General features: G+C 41.6%; 1 protein-coding gene across 2 annotated transcripts in view; it reads left to right on the forward strand.

Annotated features, from left to right (window-relative positions):
- Positions 1 to 21,502, forward strand: part of ACSS2 (acyl-CoA synthetase short-chain family member 2) — a 55,613-nt gene that overhangs the window by 22,176 nt on the left and 11,935 nt on the right. For both annotated transcript variants that reach the window (XM_005672862.3, NM_001143695.1), the window contains 5 exon segments: positions 19,201 to 19,292; positions 19,494 to 19,597; positions 20,074 to 20,146; positions 20,410 to 20,485; positions 20,633 to 20,747. In XM_005672862.3, coding sequence (XP_005672919.1) covers positions 19,201 to 19,292; positions 19,494 to 19,597; positions 20,074 to 20,146; positions 20,410 to 20,485; positions 20,633 to 20,747 — 460 coding nt within the window.

A 21,502-nucleotide genomic window follows, 5' to 3' on the forward strand; every position in this document is an offset into this window, starting at 1 on the left:
CCTAGCCTGGGAACCTCCACATGCTGGGGTGCAGCCCTAAAAAAAAGACAAAGGACAAAAAAAAAAAAAAAAAAAAAAGAAAAGATAATAAAACAGGATCAGCACCTAAAGAGAAAAAAAAAGGAAAAAAAAGCAAGTTGCAACTACAATACAAATAACTTTTTTCTTGAACCATTTGAGAGTATGATGCAGACCCTGAATAGTATGTATTTCCAACAAAGACTTTCTTCTATGTAACCATAATACAATGATCAATCAGAAAATCAGCACTGACGCCACTACCATCTAATCCTCAGACTCCACTGAAGTTTTGCCAGTTGTCTTAATAATGTCCTTAATAGTGGAAAGATCTAGTTCAGAATCACTGATGACGTGTTTTCGTCTTTTTAGTCTCCTTCAATCTAGAATAGTCCCTTAGTCTTTTCTTGATTTTTAAGGCTTTGACTTTGTATCTTTTTAATCTTATAGCCTACAAAATACAGCTTAAGCTCTAAATTGAATTGGTTGATCTTTCATTTTATACCAATGATTGAGATTTTTAAAATTTTTTGAATATTTCAGCAGGGACCCACAAAGAGTTGCCAATTTAAAATTTTATGAAGTAAGGATATTCTTGAAACTGCAAATATCAACTTATGTCACTGTAACTCAATTAAAAATAAAGATAATTTAACTGTGTAAGAATAGGCAAGACATAACAGCACAAGGTATAGTCCTTTACATTTAAAAAATTAGCTCTATGAAAAAACACCACCGATAGATGAAAATAGTATTTAGAATTGGCATTGACCTATAGACTGGCCTGTGTTTCTGTGCTTCTGCATCTAAACCAGACTTGCTCATTTCTCCCTGAATTGGTCCTTTCCTTTTCTGGGCCAGTCTAAATTCTGCTTATTCTTTTGTTGTTGTTGTTGTTGTTGTTGTTGTTGTTGTTGTTGTTGTTGTTGTTGCTATTTCTTGGGCCGCTCCCACGGCATATGGAGGTTCCCAGGCTAGGGGTTGAATCAGAGCTGTAGCCACTGGCCTACGCCAGAGCCACAGCAACGCAGGATCCGAGCCGCGTCTGCAACCTACACCACAGCTCACGGCAACGCCGGATCGTTAACCCACTGAGCAAGGTCAGGGACCGAACCCGCAACCTCATGGTTCCTGGTTGGATTCGTTAACCACTGCGCCACAATGGGAACTCCATGTGAAGCTTTTCTGGTTTCTCACTTTTCAACCTTCTTTCTTGTTCTCTGCCATAATGAATAATAAAATCTAGACCTAGAGACCACATTTAATTAAATATCTCCCTTGTTTACAATTGAGGCAACTGAGACCCAGAGAAGTAAAATAATTTGCAAAGGTCTCACATTGTGAAAAATAGTGAAGCATGTCCTAAAAATCCAGTTTTCCTGACTTTCCAGAGCTCTTTCCCTGTCTGTTTCCTTGTCATTATAGCATTCTTGCCCAGGAATGAGAGCTTCATCTGAGTTGTAAAACTTTTTTTTTTTTTTTTTGTCTTTTTGTCTTTTCTAGGGCTGTACCTGTGGCATATGGAGTTTTCCAGCCTAGGGGTCCAATCTGAGCTGTAGGTGCCAGCCTATGCCACAGCCACAGCAACTAGAGATCTGAGCCACATCTGCAAACTACACCACAGCTCACAGCAACACCGGATCCTTAACCCACTGAGTGAGGCCAGGGATCGAACCTGCAACCTCATGGTTCCTAGTCAGATTGGTTAACCATTGAGCCACGATGGGAATTCCAGGATTGTGAAACTTTGAGAACAGTTCTCATCTAGGTTCAAATGTCTGATCTATTTATAAAAAGCCTTATGGTTTTGCTAGAAAATCATTATTTAATTTAAATAAAATAAATAAGACCATAAAGTTATTCACCCTGAACACATAACATAGAATTGCCCTTGCAGGAAACATTTCTATAGCATATCTACACCTGCATTTTTTATTGCTTTTTGATGAGAGGTTCATTTTTGAAACCAGAGTTTCTTTTTATCATGTTTTAATACATGGAAATCTATCCAAATGAGAAGTCATATAGGCCTCTTGTTGAACTTTAGTTTCAGCTACTCTTGAGGATTACTGTCATTTCTTCTTATTTGCAATGTCTTTGACTTACAATATTATATTAGTTTCAAGTGTACAATAGTAGTTTGATAAATACTCCATATAAAGTTATTAAAACATTTCCCTGTGCTAAATATTACATCCTTGTCACTTTATTTTACATCTAATAGTTTGTTTCTCTTAATCCCCTTCGCATATTTTGATCCTTCCCTACTCCTCTCCCTATGGTAACACAAGTTTGTTCTCTGCATCTGTGAATCAGTTTCTATTTTGTCTTACCTATTTTAAGTCAAGAGAATCCAAACGTGATGTCCAAACTGATAGAAACCTAATTTTATTTGTATGGATAGCCATGTTTCAGAGACAGTCCACTAGCTTTTAAAAGCAAGGTTTTGTTATTGTTTTTAGATTGTTTTTTCTTTTGAGTTTTATTGCTTTAGGTCTTATATTTAGGTCCTTGATCCACTTGAGTTAATTTTTTGTACATGCTGTTAGGTAATGATTCAACTTAAGAACAGCCATGCTCCATGGACAATACACTAGCTGCTTTTTCTTCCTTTTTTTTTTTTTTCTTTTTAGGGCCTCACCTATGGAAGTTCCCAGGCTAGGGGTCAAATAGGAGCTGCAGCTGCTGGCTTACACCACAGCCAAAGCAACACTAAATCCGAGCTGCATCTGCGACCTATGCCGCAGCTTGTGGCAACACAGGATCCTCAACCCACTGAGCGAGGCCAGGGATCAAACCTGAATCCTTATGGATACTAGTTGGGTTCTTAACCTACTGAGCCATAGCAGAACTCCCATCAATTCACTAGCTTCTAACAGCAGTTTTTTAAGAATTAATTTTATAGATATTTATAGAAATGCGTCAGGCACTGTACAAGGTACATAGACTATAGCAATAAACAAGAGAAATTGGGTCCTTATCCTCATGGAGTTCACAACCTGGTGAGGGCAAGATTTTACTTGAGAGCTGCAATTTTATTTAGGAAGGAAATATTGGGGACAATGTGTTTTTCCTTATTTCCAGGGGGAATGGGGATACGTCTCTAGGGCAAATGGATGTGCAAGTGCTTCCGTAACACTGAACACTGCCAAGAACTGTGAAAGTAGACATATATGGCTTCCTGAGGTTTTGGCTTTTTCAGGAAGTTCTCAGGAAACTAAAGAGGTCTTGGTGGGTATGATCTTGACCACAGGCTGAAACTCATAGTGGATGAGAGTCCTCTCTGCTTCTTCATAGTACTCCTGGAGATTTTTAGGAGAGAGGATTCTTCATGGTTTTTTTTAGGTCCACTCCAAATTAGTGTAGTGTAATAAACACTAGCCTGGAAGTCAGAAACCTGGGACCTAGATTTCTTCTTAATTCTCCTTGTATAGCCTTGGCAACCCACTTCTCTGGATTTCTTGTATCTTTAAAACAGGAATAATAATACCTACTTTACCTGCTGCAAAAGTAGCTGTGATGATCAGGTGAGGGAATATCCTCTAAAGCAGTTTTATACTGTACTTGTGTAAGGAAGTAGCTAGCTTCTTTTATCTACACAAAAACCAGCGAGGTGGGTAGAGAGGTTTCAGAATTTTTATTTCGTCTTTGTCTCAGCTAAGTATGTTCTCCGCCCTCCCCCGCACCAAGTAAAACCTCATTTCTCTGAAACCGACTTTTAAAGCCCATTCTCCTGCCTCTGAAAGGAAGAAATGATAATCAGGGAGTCAAAGATACACTAGAGGCTCTCCTTCTCTTCTAGACTCCCTCTTCCTGTCTCACACTTTACAGGGAAGAAAACTGAGGCTCAGAAAGAGGGGAACTTTTGTGCAGATTCATATATTGAATTAGGAGTAAACAATGAATCTAGGTCTGCTGACTCTGAATAATTACCTGAAAATCTTGTTAATAATCCAGATTCCTGGACCCCACCCAACCTACTGAATCAGACTTTTCAAAGGCTAAGACTTCCAATTTGTATTTTTATAACCTCCTTAGATGATTCTGATGTGGTGGGCAATGGCAGGGTATTGTTGAAAAACAATTATTTATAGTAGTAATCTTTTTTTTTTTTTTTTTTTTTTTTTTGTCTTTTTGCCTTTTCTAGGGCCGCTCCTGTGGCATATGGAGATTCCCAGGCTAGGGGTCCAATTGGAGCTGTAGCCACCAGCCTACATCAGAGCCACAGCAACTTGGGATCCAAGCTGTATCTGCAACCTACACCACAGCTCACGGCAACGCCGGATCCTTAACCCACTGAGCAAGGCCAGGGATTGAACCCGCAACCTCATGGTTCCTAGTCAGATTCGTTAACCACTGCGCCACAATGGGCTAATGCCTAAAAGAATTTTGAAAAATTATATACTTTTTTCTTCATATATTTTAAAGTTCATTTGAACATTTTATCAAAAGATTAAATAACAGCAAAGAATCTAATTTCCAATGTGTTTTATAATGCATACATGTATCTATTTATATATCCTTTTCAAAATATTGAAACTGTAAATTTTGCTCATATAATTTACAGAAAATATCCACCATATAACCGAATTTGCACAGCCAGTTCTCACTGTCTACATAACCAAATCAGATTTGCTTTCTGTTAGTCTTTCTGTTAGAAAATGCCTACTTTTTTTTTCAACTAAAACAAATATGTGAATGTATAATCTCGTGATAACTATTTAACTTCTGAATTCTGAGAGAAATAAGGCAAGTATTCCTGCCATGGATTTGTCACCTGGATGAATTAAGATGATATGCCTTTCAATATTGATTTCTTAAGAGTTCCCACTGTGGTTCAGTGATAACAAACCTGACTGGTATACACGAGGATGCAGGTTAGATCCCTGGCTTTGCTCGGTGGTTAAGGATGCAGCATTGCCATGAGCTGTGATGTAGGTCACGAATGTGCCTCAGATCTGGCATTGCTGTGCCGCAGGCTGGGAGCTGCAGTCCCTATTCAACCCCTAGCCTGGGAACTTCCATATGCCGCACATGTGGCCATAAAAGGCCAAAAAAAAAAAAAAAAAAAAAAAAAAAAAAGGATTTCCTATGGAAGCTCTCTGATTTACTTTCTTGGGCTTTCCCTCTAAAGTTATATATTCTCAAATTGACCCTTGTTTAGTGCTCTGGAGGTTGTTTTTAACCTTGGCATTGGATAGATGTAATAAGGCTTGAGATAAAAAAGAGATGGCTTTTTCTTAAAAAAATAAAGTGGGTGAAGCATATTTTATAAAGTGGGAGAAAGTGGGAAAAGGGAACCAACTCATATCAACATTAAGAAAGATTACACATGGGAGTTCTCTTACGGTACAGCAGGTTAAGTCTTCAGTGTTGTCACTGCAGTGACCTGGGAACTTCTGCATGCTGTGGGTGCAGGGGAAAAAAAAAAAGATTATGTTTGAAAGTTGAGAATCTGGACACTCATTTGCTTAAAACTTTTCCTCCTCAGGTACCCATAGGAACAGAGCACTCTAGCTTAAAAACTACTGATTTAAACTATAATATCTACCTAAGTAGCAAAGAACCATTGTAATGAATATTTTTGTGTGTGTCTGTTATACTTGAGAGATTTGAGGTACATATAAAATGGTGTCCCTGACTATTCTTCCTACTTTACTTTTCTGCTCCAGATATATTCCTGTTTTAGGCAGCTTTCCAAATGCTGGGACAATAAAGGGGCTGAGAGTGTTGCCCTCATTCACCTGTTTTGGGTAGGTCTAGTCAGGGGCACAGGATGGTAGGAATGATTGTGTATGATTTCCCTCCTGTAAGCAGGCATGTAAGCAGTGGGAAAAGGGTAACATTCTATATTGGCCCAGGTCTGCTTTTTCAACAGAGAAGAGGTGTAGAATTCAACTGGCAGCAAAGCCACTTTGACCACGGGGAACAGGCACAAGGTCTCTGGATCAAGGCCTGAAAATAGCTGGCAGGAGGACAGGGTGTAATAATAGCTTGGATTGCAAAGCATGTGTCCCTTAGCCTGAACCTTACATCCAGGGGCTTCTTCCAGTTTCTCCCATGACATAGAGTCCAGAACTGAGTCAATTACAGGGACTAAAAAATTCTTCTTGTATGTCTCCAAATCCCATTCTACAAGTTGTATACTCTTTTTCTCTCTTTGTCTACCATTTTTTCCCCTGCCTGTTTAGCACCTTTTTCATTTGTATTCTCTATAATCTTCTCTTTCCTTCCATGTTTCCTCACTCTGATCAGCCTGAATCTAGCTGATCATGTGAGCAGAAAAATTTATTTATTCATTCTTTTATCCATTCATTTCACAATTATGTATTAAGTGCCCTCTGTGTGTCAAACTTTGTGCTAGGCACTGAGGAGGAAACAGATAATAAGATGCCCTGCCTTTAAGGAATTCACAATACAGTGAGGGAAACAGGTGTATACATATGAATCTAATGCTAAAAATAAAATAAAATAAGTGCCAAGTCTTTAGGCAAATAGAGACAGTATGAATGAATGAACAGTATGAATGAATGAATGAATGAGTAGTGCTAAGGTGCAATCTTTCTGGAAAAGAAGATTTGTAAAGATGTGTATTTTTTCCAAATAAATATATGTGTTTATTGCAATTCCAATCAAGATCACAGTAAGATTTTAAAAATTTTTAGATATAATTCACACTATTCAGTTTACCCATTTAAAGTACAATTCAGTGGGAGTTTCCATCATAGCTTAGCGGTAATGAACCTGACTAATATCCATGAGGATGTGGGCTCAATCCCTGGCTTTGCTCAGTGGGTTAAGGGTCCTGCACTGCCATGAGCTGTGGTGTAGGTCACAGACATGGTTTGGATCCCACCTTTCTATGCCTGTGGTATAGGACAGCTGCTTCAGCTCCAATTGAACCCCTAGCCTGTGAAATTCCATATGCCTCAGGTGCAGCCCTAAAAAAATTAAATTAAAAAAATACAATTTAGTGATTTTTGGCATATTCAAAGAGTTGTGCAGTCATCATCATAATTAATTTTAGAACATGTCACCACCCCCAAAGGAAACCCTATGTTCATTAGCAGTCACTTCATTTTCCCCCAAATTTCCTCACCTCAGCCTTAGGCAATCGCTAATTTTGTCCCTGTGGCTTTGATTATTCTGGATGTTTCACATGAAAGGAATCATATAATAATAAGTCAGTTTTTGTATCTAGCTTCTTTCATTCAGCATAATCTTTTCAAGGTTCATCCATTGTTGTAGCATGTACCAGTACTTCTTTCCTTTTTGTGCAGAATACTATTCAATTGTAATGGATATGCCACATTTTATGTATCCGTTCTTCTGTTGATGTACATTTGGTTTTTCATTTTTTCAATATTATGAATAACGTGGCTCCAAGCCTTTGTGTATAACTTTTTGTATGCATGTGTGTTTTCAGTTCTCTTAGAAGATTACAACTATACTAAAATCCACCCTTGGTGGACTTTAACCCCACAGTTCTCAGAACTCTTGCACTTTGATTTTCTTCTTCATGCTAATTCTGGCTTTGGAAACAACATCCCCCTTTTGGAGACCATGTCATTTGGCAGGAGAATGCCCTGAACTAGAGACATACAGACTCTAGAGCTAGCCACAGGTGACTGTTAATATTTAAAATAAGTTTTTTTGTTTGGTTGGTTTTTTTTTTTTTGTCTTTTTGCTATTTCTTGGGCCGCTCCCGCGGCATATGGAAGTTCCAAGGCTTGGGTCGAATCGGAGCTGTAGCCACCAGCCTACGCCAGAGCCACAGCAACGTGGGATCCGAGCCGCGTCTGCAACCTACACCACAGCTCACGGCAACGCCGGATCGTTAACCCACTGAGCAAGGGCAGGGACCAAACCCGCAACCTCATGGTTCCTAGTCTGATTCGTTAACCACTGCGCCACGACGGGAACTCCTTTAAAATAAGTTTAATTAAAAATTCACTTTCTCAACACACTTCAAGTGTTCCGTAGCTGTATGTGGCTTGTGGCTACCATCTTGGACAGCTCTGCTTTATAATAGTGCTGCTACTAATGTGCTAAGTAACCTCGAGGCCATCACTTCCCAGATGTACACTAGGTTTCTCAACTATAATAAGGATGGTGGACATGAAAAGCACTATCCTCCTCTGGCATTCTAAGTGATTTATAATTCAGTCTTTGCTGTTTGCCCTCTCTCATCTTCTCTTCCAGCCCTGTTCCCTGTTCAGCCCGGAGTACCCAGAGGGGACAGTAAGCTGCTGCTAATTGGTCAAGTTATGTTGCTCCCACTCCCTGCTCCCTTGGTGAAAGGGAAAATGACTTGAGGGTATACTTATACCTAAGTGCTTCACATTGTGCAGTGCTTATGGATCACAGAACACATTATTTCTTAATTTCATAGAATCAAAGAATCTCAAAGTTGGAAGGGCCTTAAAGTCATCTCAAACTTCACTGAACACGAATCACATCGGTTGCTTATAAAATGAAAGTTCCAAGGACCCCACTCCCTTGAGAATAATCCAGTACATGTCAGGGTTTCCCAAGTCCAACTTCTACATCCTGTGCTTCTGGATAACTCTGATGTTTAGAAAGATTTGCCTTATATTGAACTTTCCCAGTTGACCTAGGTCTTCCATTCATAGTTACATAATACTAGTCTAATCCTTCAGGTTCATTCATTCAGCAAGTGTTTATTGAGGATCTATTATATATAGAGTTCTTTGCAAGGTACTGGGGACTCAGCAGTGAATAAGACTAACTTGTCTCTGCCTTCGGGAAGTTTACAGTCTAGTAGGGGAGTAGTCTAGTAAGACAATTATCAAAAAAAAAGTAGATAAATAAAAAAGTAATTGCAGCTTGAGAAAAATGCTACTAAAAAAAAAAACAGTTTTGTAGCGAAGAACAACAGGAAGAACTGATGCTACTTAGGGTGGTCATGGAAGGCCTCCCTAGGGAAGTGACAGTTAAACTAAGATCTGAAACATGAGGTAGAGCAAACCATTCGAAGAGTTCAGGGAAGCTGGTAAAAAGAACATGGCATAATCTACAGTCAGAAAGCTAATGCATTTGGAGCCTGTTAGGCAGAATGGGGCAATGGCACAAGATGAGTTGGAGAAAATATAAGGCATAGTAAAAATTTGGATTTTCCTCTACGTGCAATGGAAGCCACTAAGGGGTTTTAAGAAGAAGGTTCTATAGTTCATTTTATGTTTTTAATAAATTATTTTGGCTTACGTATGGATTGGAAGGGGGGCAAGAGTTAAGTAGGAGACTAGTTTGGGGCCATTGCAGTCATCCAGGTGAGAGATGAAGGTGGCTTGAACTGGGGTGGAGGCAACAGAGATACAGAAATTTGAGGCTTCCTATAATGTCTCTCAATATCTTCTCTCCTCTAGGACAGATCAGCCCAGTATTCCTTTCATAACAGATTTGACTCCTTTTCTGATCTGGGTGTTTCTCCTTGGAAGGCTTTCCCTGCTAGGTTAGATCCTGCCTTCTGATGCTTCTGCGAAGAACCCAGTTTTCCCCACCTATTTTTTCCTCAGCTCTTTCCTCCTGTCCTGTGCCTACTTTTCTGTAGTCTAGGGAGCTAAAATCTCCAATCCAATGACTCTCCTTCTCATTTAAAGAGGGAAGCTCTAGTCTTCCCTGTCAATCAATTATGTTTTTCAAAGATTCGACCATGAAACTTAAGTACTTACTGTTCCAGTTGTGCTTGGAGGAGACAGAAAGGAAGATGTGATCCCTGCCCTTTGAGAGCCCAGAGTAAAATGGGAAAGATAAGGCCCCAGTGAATGCAATACAAGGTAGAACCGATAGATCACAAGGAAAGTGAGATAAAGGGACTTGGAAGGAAAAAATCATTTTCAGCTCTGAAATAGGTGGGAAAAAAAAGAGAAACTAGGGAAGACTTGATGGACGATGTTAATTTGGAGCACCTAGGGCCAGGGGTGGGGGTGCGGGGACATGGAGTGCTCTTTTATATTGAGTGGTCAAGGATGACCTGAGAAGCCAATATTTGAGCAATAACTCAAAGATAGGGAATAAGTCATGCGGCTGTCTGGGGGGAAGAATGCTCAAGTTGAGGGCAAAAGCTCTGAGGCTAAGTATGCTTGGTGTTTTTGCCAAACAGTAAGGAGGCTATATGCTGGAGCCGAGTAAAGAGGGAAAGGAAGAGAGACTAGGAGTATTTGGAGACAGAGAGGTGATGAGGGACTAGATTGAGTAGGAACTAGTATTAGGGCAGTGCGAGGACTTTTACTTCAAAGTGATTTGGGAAGCTCTCCAGCATTTTGAGCAGAGGAATGACATGATCTGACTTACATAATGGTGATTTTGGATTAGGATGGTAGACGCAGATGTGAAGAGAAGTAGCCTAGTATAAAGATAATTTGAATTAATAATGGATTACAGTAAATTTGGAGTGTGTAAGGGCAAGGTGATTGGAGAAGTTTTCCTGGAAGGAAAAGATGAAAAGATTATTTACCTTTCTTTGTCCCATACTATAGGGCCTCTGGGTGAAAGGAAAGTGAAGTCGTTGGCTCTACAGCAAGGGTTCACGATCTGTAGCCCACCATCTAAATCTCTCACTAATAATTTTGTTTGGGAGTTCCCGTTGTGGCTCAGCAGAAATGAATCTGACTAGCATCCATGAGGATGCAGTTTAGATCCCTGACCTCCTCAGTGGGTTAAGGATCTGGCATTGCTGTGAGGGGTCATATAAGTCACAGATGCAGCTTGGATCTTGCATTGCTGTGGCTGTGGTGTAGGCTGCCAGCTACAGCGCCCATTTGACCCCTAGCCTGGGACCCTCCATATGCCGTGGGTGGGGCCCTAAAAAAAAAAAAAGACAAAATAATAATAATAATTTTGTTTGTCCATAGTGTTTAAAACTTTTAAAAATTGTCAACACTGAAAAATTCAGAAACAGATTGCAGGCCAATCATGAAAAACTGAAAAAATTGGCAACATCGAGTCCTTATTCCCAGAGGGCCGAAGTTGACAGGAGCTAAATTTAAGTGCTAGATGCCTCCTTTTGCCAGAGCATGTATTTGTCAATGTTCCAGTCCCTGTCCCTCCTTATTTCCACTCCCCAAACTGCGATTAAGTCATGGGACATGTGCTGCTATTTTTTCTTTTTTTGATATAGTAAAAGGTTTTATTTACTTATTATTCAAATTTTAAAATTATAAAAATATTCCCCATATATAAAATGTAGAGATTTATATTATAGACATTCACTTATTAATTTTCTACACTTAACACATAGATATTTCACCTAGTCTTTTTTTTTCCTTTCATCTTTGGCTTCCCAAAATGAAAGTATGAAGTTCCTGGGCCAGCAATCAGATCCGAGCGGTAGTTGTTACCTATGCTGCAGCTGCAGCAACGCCAGATCCTTTAACCCGCTGTACCAGCCTGGGGATGGAACCTGCATCCTGCTGCTGCAGAGACACCACTGATCCCATTGTGTCACAGTAGGAGCTCTACACCTAGTCTTTTAAAATTGAACTCTAATCTATTTACAATATTATTATTATTATTAATTTATTTATTTATTTATTTTTTGCTATCTCTTGGGCCACTCCCACGGCACATGGAGGTTCCCAGGCTAGGGGTCGAATCAGAGCTATCGCCGCCAGCCTACTCCAGAGCCACAGCAATGCAAGATCCGAGCCGCGTCTGCAACCTACACCACAGCTCACGGCAACGCCGGATCCTTAACGCACTGAGCAAGGCCAGGGATTGAACCCGCAACCTCATGGTTCCTAGTTGGATTCGTTAACCACTGCGCCACGACGGGAACTCCTTTATTTACAATATTATATTGATTTTAGTTATATGACTAGTGATTCAATATTTTCATACATTACAAAAATTATCACAATAGGTCTAGTTACCATCTGTCACTATATAAAGTTATTACAGTATTATTGACTATATTCCCTATGCTGTACATTACATCCCCAAGACATATGTATTTTATAACTGAAAGTTTGTATCTCAGTTCCTTTACCTATTTCACCCATCCTTTCACCCCTTCCCCTCTGGCAACCACAGTTTGTTCTCTGTATCTATGAGTCTATTTCTGTTTCATTATGTTTGTTAGTTTTGTTTTGTTCGTCCACATATAGGTGAAATCATATGGCATTTATCCATCCATGTTATTGCAAATGGCAAGATTTCATTCTTTTTATGGCTCAGTAATATTCCATTGTATCTATACCCCACATCTTCTTTATCCATTCATCTATTGATGGACACTTAGGTTGCTTCCATATCTTGGCTGTTGTAAAGAATGTTGCAGTGAACATATGGATCATATATCTTTTTGAATTTGTGGTTTTATTTTCATTGGATAAATACCCAGAAGTGGAATTTTAATTTTTTTGATGAATCTCTACTCTTTTCCTTAGAGGTTGTACCAATTTTACATTCCCACTGACAGTGCATAAGGTTTCCCTTTTCTCCACATCCTTGTCAACATTTGTTATTTGTTGTCTTTTTGATAATAGCCCTTCTTACAGATGTGAGGTGATATCTCATTGTGGTTTTGATTTGCATTCCCCTGATGATTGGCAATGTTGAGCATCTTTTCATATGTCAATTGGTTATCCATATGTCTTTTTGGGAAAATGTCTATTCAGGTCCTCTGCCCATATGTTAATCACATTGTTTTTTGGATATTGAGTTGTATAAGTTCTTTTTATATTTTGAAGAGTAACCCCTAATTGGATATATCATTTGCAAATATCTTTTCCCATTCATATTTGTATGGGACCACCAAAGACCCCAAGTAGCCAAAGCAATCTTGAGGAAGAAGAACAAAGCTAAAAGTATCACAGTCCCTGATTTCAAACTATACCATAGATAGTATGGTACTGGCACAGAAACAGACACATAGATCAATGGATCACAATAGAGAGCCCAGAAATAAACCCATGCATATTTGATCAATAAATCCTACAGCAAATGAGATAAAAATATACAATGGTGAAAAAAACAGTCTCTTCAATAAATGGTGCTGGAAAAACTGGACAGCTATATGCAAAAGAATGAAACTACACCACTTCCTTATATCATATATAAAAATAAACTCAAAATGGATTAAAGACTTAACTGTAAAGGAGTTCCGATTTTGGCTCAGTGGAAACAAATCTGACTAGCATCCATGAGGATGCATGTTCAATCCCTGGCCTCGCTCAGTGGGTTAAGGATCCAGTGTTGCCATGAGCTGTGGTGTAGGTCACAGATGAGGCTTGGATCTGGCATTGCTGTGGCTATGGTGTAGGCCAGAGGCTACAGCTCCAATTAGACCCCTAGCCTGGGAACCTCCATATGCCATGGGTGTGGCCCTAAGAAGACCAAAAAGACTTAACTGTAAGATCTGAAATCATAAAACTCCTAGAAGAAAACAGCCAATAAGCTCTTTTATATCAGTCTTAGTAATATTGTTTTGATATGTCCCCTCTGGCAAGGGCAATAAAAGCAAAAATAAGCAAATGGATAGCATCAAACTAAAAGCCTCTTGCACAACAAAGGAAATCAACAAAATGGAAAGGAAACCTACTGAATAAGAGAAATTTGCAAATGACTTATCTGATAAAGGGTTAATATCCAAAATATGTAATGACCTCTTACAATTTAATATGCTGCTATTTTCTCATAGAAAAGTTAAGAGGAAAGTGAACTATTTCTTAGCTCTATAAAAATTTTTTCTTTCATTTGGTACACTATACTCATTTCTGTTACCTACCTGTGCACTGTTGATTTTTGAGTTTACAACTCCCAGTGTAGAGGAAAGAGGCCTGGACTCTGAGTCCTGGTCCCTGCTCTACCATAACCTATAGTGTTACCTTCAGCACAGCAAATGGACTCTTTGGATTTCCTTGGAATTAGGAGGCTAAATTGGATGTTCTTTCAAAAACCCTAGAGGTCTCAAGCTATTGCAGCAGGCCAGAACTTTATTCCTTCCACCCTTCCCAACCAGCCAGGGGCCCCAGCTGAATGTGCATGTCAGAGAAAGAAGACACAGAAGGAGTAAGGTGCCCATATCAATAATGTATGACTTGAGCCCAGAGCCAAGGAGAGGGATGCACTGTGTGTGTGTGTGTGTGTGTGTGTGTGTGTGTGTGTGTGTGTGTGCGCGCGCGCGCGCGTCCCTGGAAGTGGGCTCAAGTAAGCTGTTCTTGTATAGGTTTGTGCTTATCAATTCCTGTGTACCTTCTATGTTTCAGGCTGTATTCTAGGTGCTAGGGATGTAGCAATAAATAAGACAGAAAAGGTCTTTGTTATCATGGAGCTTATAGTCCAATGTACGACACAGATAATATACAAGTGAATAAAATACATGAGCTAATTTCAAATCATGGAAAGTTCCATGAATAAAATAAAACAGAATAATTAGATAGTTTCTGGAGGGGCAAGCTGTGCTCATGGTGGGTATGTAAATGTATAGTACATACACTTGCAGATAGGCCCTCGTTTTGAGTACTAGGTCCATTTATTTTTTTTATTTATTGTCTTTTTTACCTCCTTTCTTTTTTTTAGGGCCACACCCACGGCATGTGGAGGTTCCCAGGCTAGGGGTCTAATCGGAGCTATAGCTGCCAGCCTACGCCAGAGCCACAGCAACGTGGGATCTGAGCTGCGTCTGCGACCTATACCACAGCTCACGGCAATGCCGGATCCCCAACCCACTGAGTGAGGCCAGGGATCAAACCCACAACCTCATGGTTCCTAGTTGGATTTGTTTCCACTGAGCCATGACAGGAACTCCCATGTATTTATTTTTTTAAATTTATTATTTATTTAAGGGCTATTTGGGTCTATCCGTGCAAATGCAGCTTTTATTCCCAGGACATTTGTGTATTGGAACATGTGATTTTATGTATGTGAGCACACACAGATCAGCTGGTGTGTAGTACACATATGGGGACATGTGTGCATGGGCGTGTGGTGTGTGTTGGCATTTTAGCTGTAACTAGAGATGTTCCGGTGGCACTCGGTGGCATTTGTCAGTGAGCCAGTTAAGGAAATGGCTTTTTTGCATCTGGCATTCAGGGCCATTTGCCAGCTTCCTCTTTCCCTGTTCCTTCCCACTTTAGAGAGCTCTCTGTGCTTGTCTCTCAGCCCTAGGAGGGCTAAGCCAAGGAGAGGATAGTAACTGACTCATCAGGCCAGGAGGTGGAGAGAGACTGGTAATCTTCTGTGAAATCTCCAAAGCCCGGGCTTCCCTGTTAGTCCCTGTCCTTCACCTTATGAGGAGAAAGAGCCTGACTTAAAATAAGAAGACCTGAGGATCTATTCTTGGCTCTGCCACTTATTATTGTGTGACCTTGGCCAAGCTATACATCTCTCTCGTTTTCAGTCACCTCCTTCCTAAGCATTCTGGGTAGTTAGGAAGGAGAGGGCGCACAGTGACCTATAGTATTTAGAGAGGGCTATGCGGTGCTGGTGCATTTGGGAAGGCATTCTGAGCAGGGGCAATGGCATCTTAAAAGTGTGGAGGTGGGCCTTTGTGTATAAGAGAAGCCAGGAGGAAATTATTTAGAATAAAATTCCAACTTCTTACCATGTCTACAAGGTTCTATGTGATCTGGCTGCTGCCTAGCTCCGATTCTTACTCTCCTCGTTCACTATGCTATAGCCGTACTGGCTTCCTTTCTGTTGTTTGAATAGAAAAAGCTCTTTACCACCTCAGCCACTCTCCAAATTTTGATGTTCCCTTTGCCCAGGATTCTCTTCCCAAGAACTCATATAGTTGCTTACTTGTCATTACTCAGGTCTTAGTTCAAATATCTCCTCCCTAGGGAGAGACCTTCCCTGAGCATCTTTATCTATCTATCTATCTATCTATCTATCTATCTATCTATCTATCTATTCAGGGCCACACCCACTGTACATGGAGGTTCCCAGGCTAGGGGTCAAGTCAGAGCTGTAGCTGCCAGCCTACACCACAGCCACAGCAATGCTAGATCCAGGCCAAGTCTGTAACCTGTGCCACAGCTTGGGGCAACACTGGATCCTTACCCCACTGAGCAAGGCCAGGGGTCGAACCTGCATCCTCATAAATGCTAGTCAGACTTGTTTCCATTCAGCCACGATGGGAACTCCCTTGACCATCTTATTTAAAGTAGCAATCGGAGTTCCTGTTGTGGCACAGCTGAAACTAATCTGACTGGGAACCATGAGGTTGCTGGTTCGATCCCTGGCCTTGCTCAGTGGGGTAAGGATCCGGCATTTTTGTGAGCTATGGTATGTCACAGATGTGGCTCGGATCTGGCATTGATGTGGCTGTAGCGTAAGCCAGGAGCTGTAGTTCCGATTAACCCCTAGCCTGGGAACTTCCATATGCTGAGGCTGCAGCCCTAAAAAGCGAAAAAAAAAAAAAAAAAAAGTAGTTATCCTCTGGCGTTCCCTGGCGGCCCTGGTGATTGAGGATCCGGCACTGTTACTTTCCTGGCTTGGGTCACTGCGGTGGTACAGTTTTGATCCCTGGCCATGGAACTTCTACATGCTGCTTTAGTCATATGTTACTCATTTTTAAATATCTGTAGAATGAAGTACTATTGGGTCAAAGTATATGTGCATTTTAAATATTGATATATATTAGAAGATAGCTACTATTTTTGGCCATGCCCTCAGCATGCAGAAGTTCCAACAACTTGAAATATTTATTTGTTAAATAAATTATGGCATATACAAATAGTGGAACATTATGCAGATGACAAAGAAAATGAAATAGCACTATAAGTCTTGATGGAAAATGATATCAAGGTATAAACACACACACACACACACACACACACACACATATATATATATTTTTTAAAGTGGCCACACTCATGGCATGTGGAAGTTCTCAGGCCAGGGCTTGAATCTGAGCTGTAGCTGCAACTTATGCCGTAGCTGCAGCAACACCCTATCCTTTAACCCACTGTGCCAGGCGACTCAAATCACCGCAGTTGAATTCTTAATCCACTGCACCAGAGTGGAAACTCCAAATTATATTGTTTTCATTTTTTATCTTTTTAGGGCCACACCTGAAGCAGATGGAAATTCCCAGGCTAAGGTTTGAATTGGAGCTGCAGCTGTCAGCCTACACCACAGCCACCGCAATGCCAGATCCAGGCTGCCTCTGTGACCTATGCCATAGCTCACTGCAACACAGGATCCTTAACCCACTGAGCAAGGCTAGGGATCAAACCCACATCCTCATGGATACTAGTCGGGTTCGTTACCACTGAGCCAACAATGGGAACTCCTCCAAAGTATATCGTTAATTTAAAAATAAAGCAAGATACTAAAGTTCCATACTTAAGATTCATGCAGTTTATTGGGTATATATTATACTCAATAAAAAGAAAGATACAGAATAGTGTGTATTGTATGCCATCATTTGTATACAAAAAAATGAGACTATATAAACATAAATACACGTATCTTCGCTTGTCTAATAGGTCTGTCCTGTGGTTAAAGCAGCTCTTTCGCATCTCTGCCCGTTTTGTGCTTGGCTGGGGCCTAGGAAGTACATATTTCTTTTCTGAACAGCATTAAAATTCAGGTTTTTAAATTCACTTTTTAAACTTCCATCTTCAGTCATATCCAAGGACATTACGAAAGAGGCTAACAGGGTAGACTTCTTCCAAAGTGATTTCTTGGTCACTCCACACTAGATCAGTTGCCCTACACCCTCAGTATTACTAGGAGTAGCTCTGTCTGCATGCTGTCTATTTCTGGAAAGTTACACAACATAGCAGTTACAGTGGTTGCCAGTAGGCAGGGTGATTGGAGGAGAGAGGTGGAAGGGACACTTCTCATCACATATATTTTTATGCAGTATCATTTGTCTGTATTACTTATTTTAAAATCATAAAATTGAAAAAAAAACAATGGGGAATATTCTTATAATTGAATCTTTGCATACAGTCATGAAAGTTCCTTAAGATATCTTTTTATTATTTATTTATTTATTTAGTCTTTTTTTGCTATTTCTTTGGGCCACTCCCACGGCATATGGAGACTCCCAGGCTAGGGGTCGAATCGGAGCTGTAGCCACCAGCCTACGCCAGAGCCACAGCAACACGGGATCCGAGCCGCGTCTGCAACCTACACCACAGCTCATGGCAACGCCGGATGGTTAACCCACTGAGCAAGGGCAGGGACCGAACCCGCAACCTCATGGTTCCTAGTCGGATTCGTTAACCACTGCACCACGACAGGAACTCCAAGATATCTTTTTAAAAGTATTTCTGTCACATTATTATTTCATTCTTTATGTCCTTTGTAATGCTTATCATAATCTGAAATTATCTTGGTTATATTTTTTACTCGTATATTTCCTGCCCTATCATTGGAATATAAGCTCCATGTTGTCAGCGATCTTGCTTATCTTGTTCCTCAGTGCCTTATTTCTTTACATACACATAGCACATAGTAGTTGAATAAACAAATGAAGAAATGAAGGAATGACTATAGGAAACCAGGCTGAAGCCTAGAAAGGAATTGGAGGCAAGGCTGAGGAGGTAGATATAAATGTGGATCAGAATTACCTACTGATTCTTTATACCAGCTTGCAGTAAAGAAGCAGATTCTTTGGACCCTGTGATCATGATTCAGCAGGACTGAATTTGGGCTCAAGAATCTACATTTTAACAAGTTCCCTAGGTGATTTGGGTTCGAGTGATATGGAGACCCCACTTTGAATAATACCAATGCAGTGTTGACATCACTTTCAGGAGGAATCACATCCATGATATCATTTCTCCTTAATACACGCCTTGAATGGAGGAGAGAGGACTTGTGGCATAGTGGGTTAAGGATCCAGCATTGTCACTGCAGCTGCCTAGGTCGCTGCTATGGTGTGGGTTTGATCCCTGTCCTGGGAACGTCTACATGCCACAGGTGCAACCAAAAAGAAAGAGAGAGAGAGGGAGGACCATCGTCACATTTTATCAAATTAGATGATATTCAGAGTTGGCAGTGCATTTTCCAACGATACACAGCTTGTGTATAAAGTGTACCTTGAAGGTCAAATATCTGACCAGTCATCTCAAGGAGTGGAGGCAGATGGCTACCATCACAGGATATTCTTAGGCCTTGTTGTTACTCAACGAATTTTATGACCGTTCCTATTTTGGGGGTGGGGAGAAGTCATCCTCTCTAATGGCTCTTTCTGATGTATCTCAGGGAAGGCAATGAGCCAGAGGATACCACCCAGATCACATACCGTGAGCTTCTGGTCCAAGTATGTCAATTCAGCAATGTTCTCCGAAAACAGGGTAAGTGGGGGGATATGGGGAGAAGACTGGAGAGCCCAGCCTTGGGGGATCTGAGAACCTGGGGGGAGTAGACAAGGAATAGAAGGAATCTGGTAACAGAGGAACGGAAAAGTTCAGCTGAGGGGAGGGAGAGGATGAGAGGGAGCAAGTAGCAACAGGAGGGATCCACCGTGGTCCATGATCTGTGTCCTTTACTTGCAGGCATTTGGAAGGGCGACCGAGTGGCCATCTACATGCCTATGATACCGGAGCTTGTGGTGGCCATGCTGGCGTGTGCCCGCCTTGGGGCTCTGCACTCCATTGTGGTAGGAATTTGGGCTGGAAAAAGGGGCCTGATGGGGGATGGGGCCTAGGAGAAGTTGGTTGGGCCTAAATGATGAAGAATTTTTTTTTTATTTTATTTCCTTTTGTGGGGGGTGCTCCCATGGCATATGGAAGTTCCCAGGCTAGGGGGTCAAATAGGAGCTACAGCTGCCGGCCTATACCACAGCTCACAGCAACACCAGATCCTAAATCCACTGAGCAAGGGCAGAGATCAAACCTGCATCCTCATGGACACTAGTGGAATTTGTTTCCACTGAGCCACAGCAGGAACTCTTGATGGAGGATCTTAAGAATAGACTAAGGCATTCAGGATGATTGTGTCATAGGTTACTTCTCAGTTACCCAGTTTCTTCTAGGACCTTGGAACTGAGACCCTGAAGGTTTTGTGAGTGACTCCTTTCTTTGCTCGCTTGATGCGTGGGTCTCTCTCTCCCTCAGTCTTTCTTCCCTTCTCTAGTTTGCAGGCTTCTCTTCAGAGTCTCTTTGTGAACGGATCCTGGATTCCAGTTGCAGCCTTCTCATCACTGCAGGTGACTAATTCTCTCACTCCTTCTCCAAAACCCACACACCCAAAGTCTTGGTCTTCAGCCAGCTAATTTGTATTTGGGACTGCTCAGACTGAGGGGTAGGGATGGCCTACCTTGTATTTTCTGGTTCCACATCCACCGACCCTCTGTCATCGCAAATCAGCTGAAAGAGCCAAAGTCAAGAGGCCCACCCTCTTCCTCACTAGGGATAAGGGGCTAGAAGTGTGGTGCCTTCCTAAGGCCTGGATTTCTGTTGCTCCCCAAAGATGCTTTCTACAGGGGGGAAAAGCTTGTGAACCTGAAGGAGCTGGCTGACGAGGCCCTGGACAAGTGTCGGGAGAAGTAAGTGTGTTTGGTCTGTTGGCTACTGCTCTGAGTTGACTGGGCCTTTCCACTTTGTCCCCACTACACTAAATTGACATGGGTGGGTCCTGCCAAATTCTCTTTTGAGCCAGCCTGCCCACCACTTCAGGCTTTTCTTTCCTCCAGGGGTTTCCCAGTGAGATGCTGCATTGTAGTCAAGCACCTGGGGCGGGCCGAACTGGGCTCAAGTGACTCTCCCAGCCAGTCCCCCCCGCTTAAGAGGACATGCCCGGATATGCAGGTGAGTCTGGTATTACTATGCCCTCCTCTGGGCTCAGAGTGGCTTCCTCTTCCTGCCCAGGAAGTTCCTGATGTCCTTCTTTGTCTCCTCATCATATGCTGAGGATCAGGGAGCAATCCTAGGAATGGCTTCTCTGGCAGGGCTGGCTGAGAGCTGGGGGACTTTGACCTTGAATGAAGAGAGCCACTTGTACTTTGGGAGCTTATTATGAGAGATTGTAAGGAAGATGCCTGTGCTGGTTGGGGTATTCTGATGAGCTAAAGGGACATTTAGGGCTTGGGTTAGAAATGGGCTGACTTGGGTGACTGTAGTCATCCTGCTGACTGGGCTGTAGTTTGGGGTGGGCTACTTGCCTGGTCCCACGATGAAAGGATCAGGTTCTGGCCCTCAAGATATGGCCCTTGTCAGCTTTGGATTCAGTGCTTCTGGTGGAAATGGCAGAAAAGCTCAGTGGTGGCCTCTAGTTCTAGGGCCTGAGGATGAAAGATTTAGGGCCCAGAAGGACGGAGCGATCCTGAGATTCTGTGACTTGAGGGGCTCCGAATACTCTTAGGGCTAGAGAGGATTCAGTCTGGTCTAGGGAGATTGTAGCCTCCTGTCAGTATCAGGAGCTCTTCTGCGTACATAGTGGCTGTGAATAGAATCAGAAAAACGGAGGCTGGGAGGACCAGTGCGGGGGGGTGGGAGGGTGCTGAGCGAGAGGAGGTTTGGGGCACACTGATCCTTCTCTCCTACTCTCCTGCACTTGGACTCTA

This window comes from Sus scrofa, chromosome 17 (assembly GCF_000003025.6).
Source record: "Sus scrofa isolate TJ Tabasco breed Duroc chromosome 17, Sscrofa11.1, whole genome shotgun sequence".
NCBI classification, from domain to species: domain Eukaryota; kingdom Metazoa; phylum Chordata; class Mammalia; order Artiodactyla; family Suidae; genus Sus; species Sus scrofa.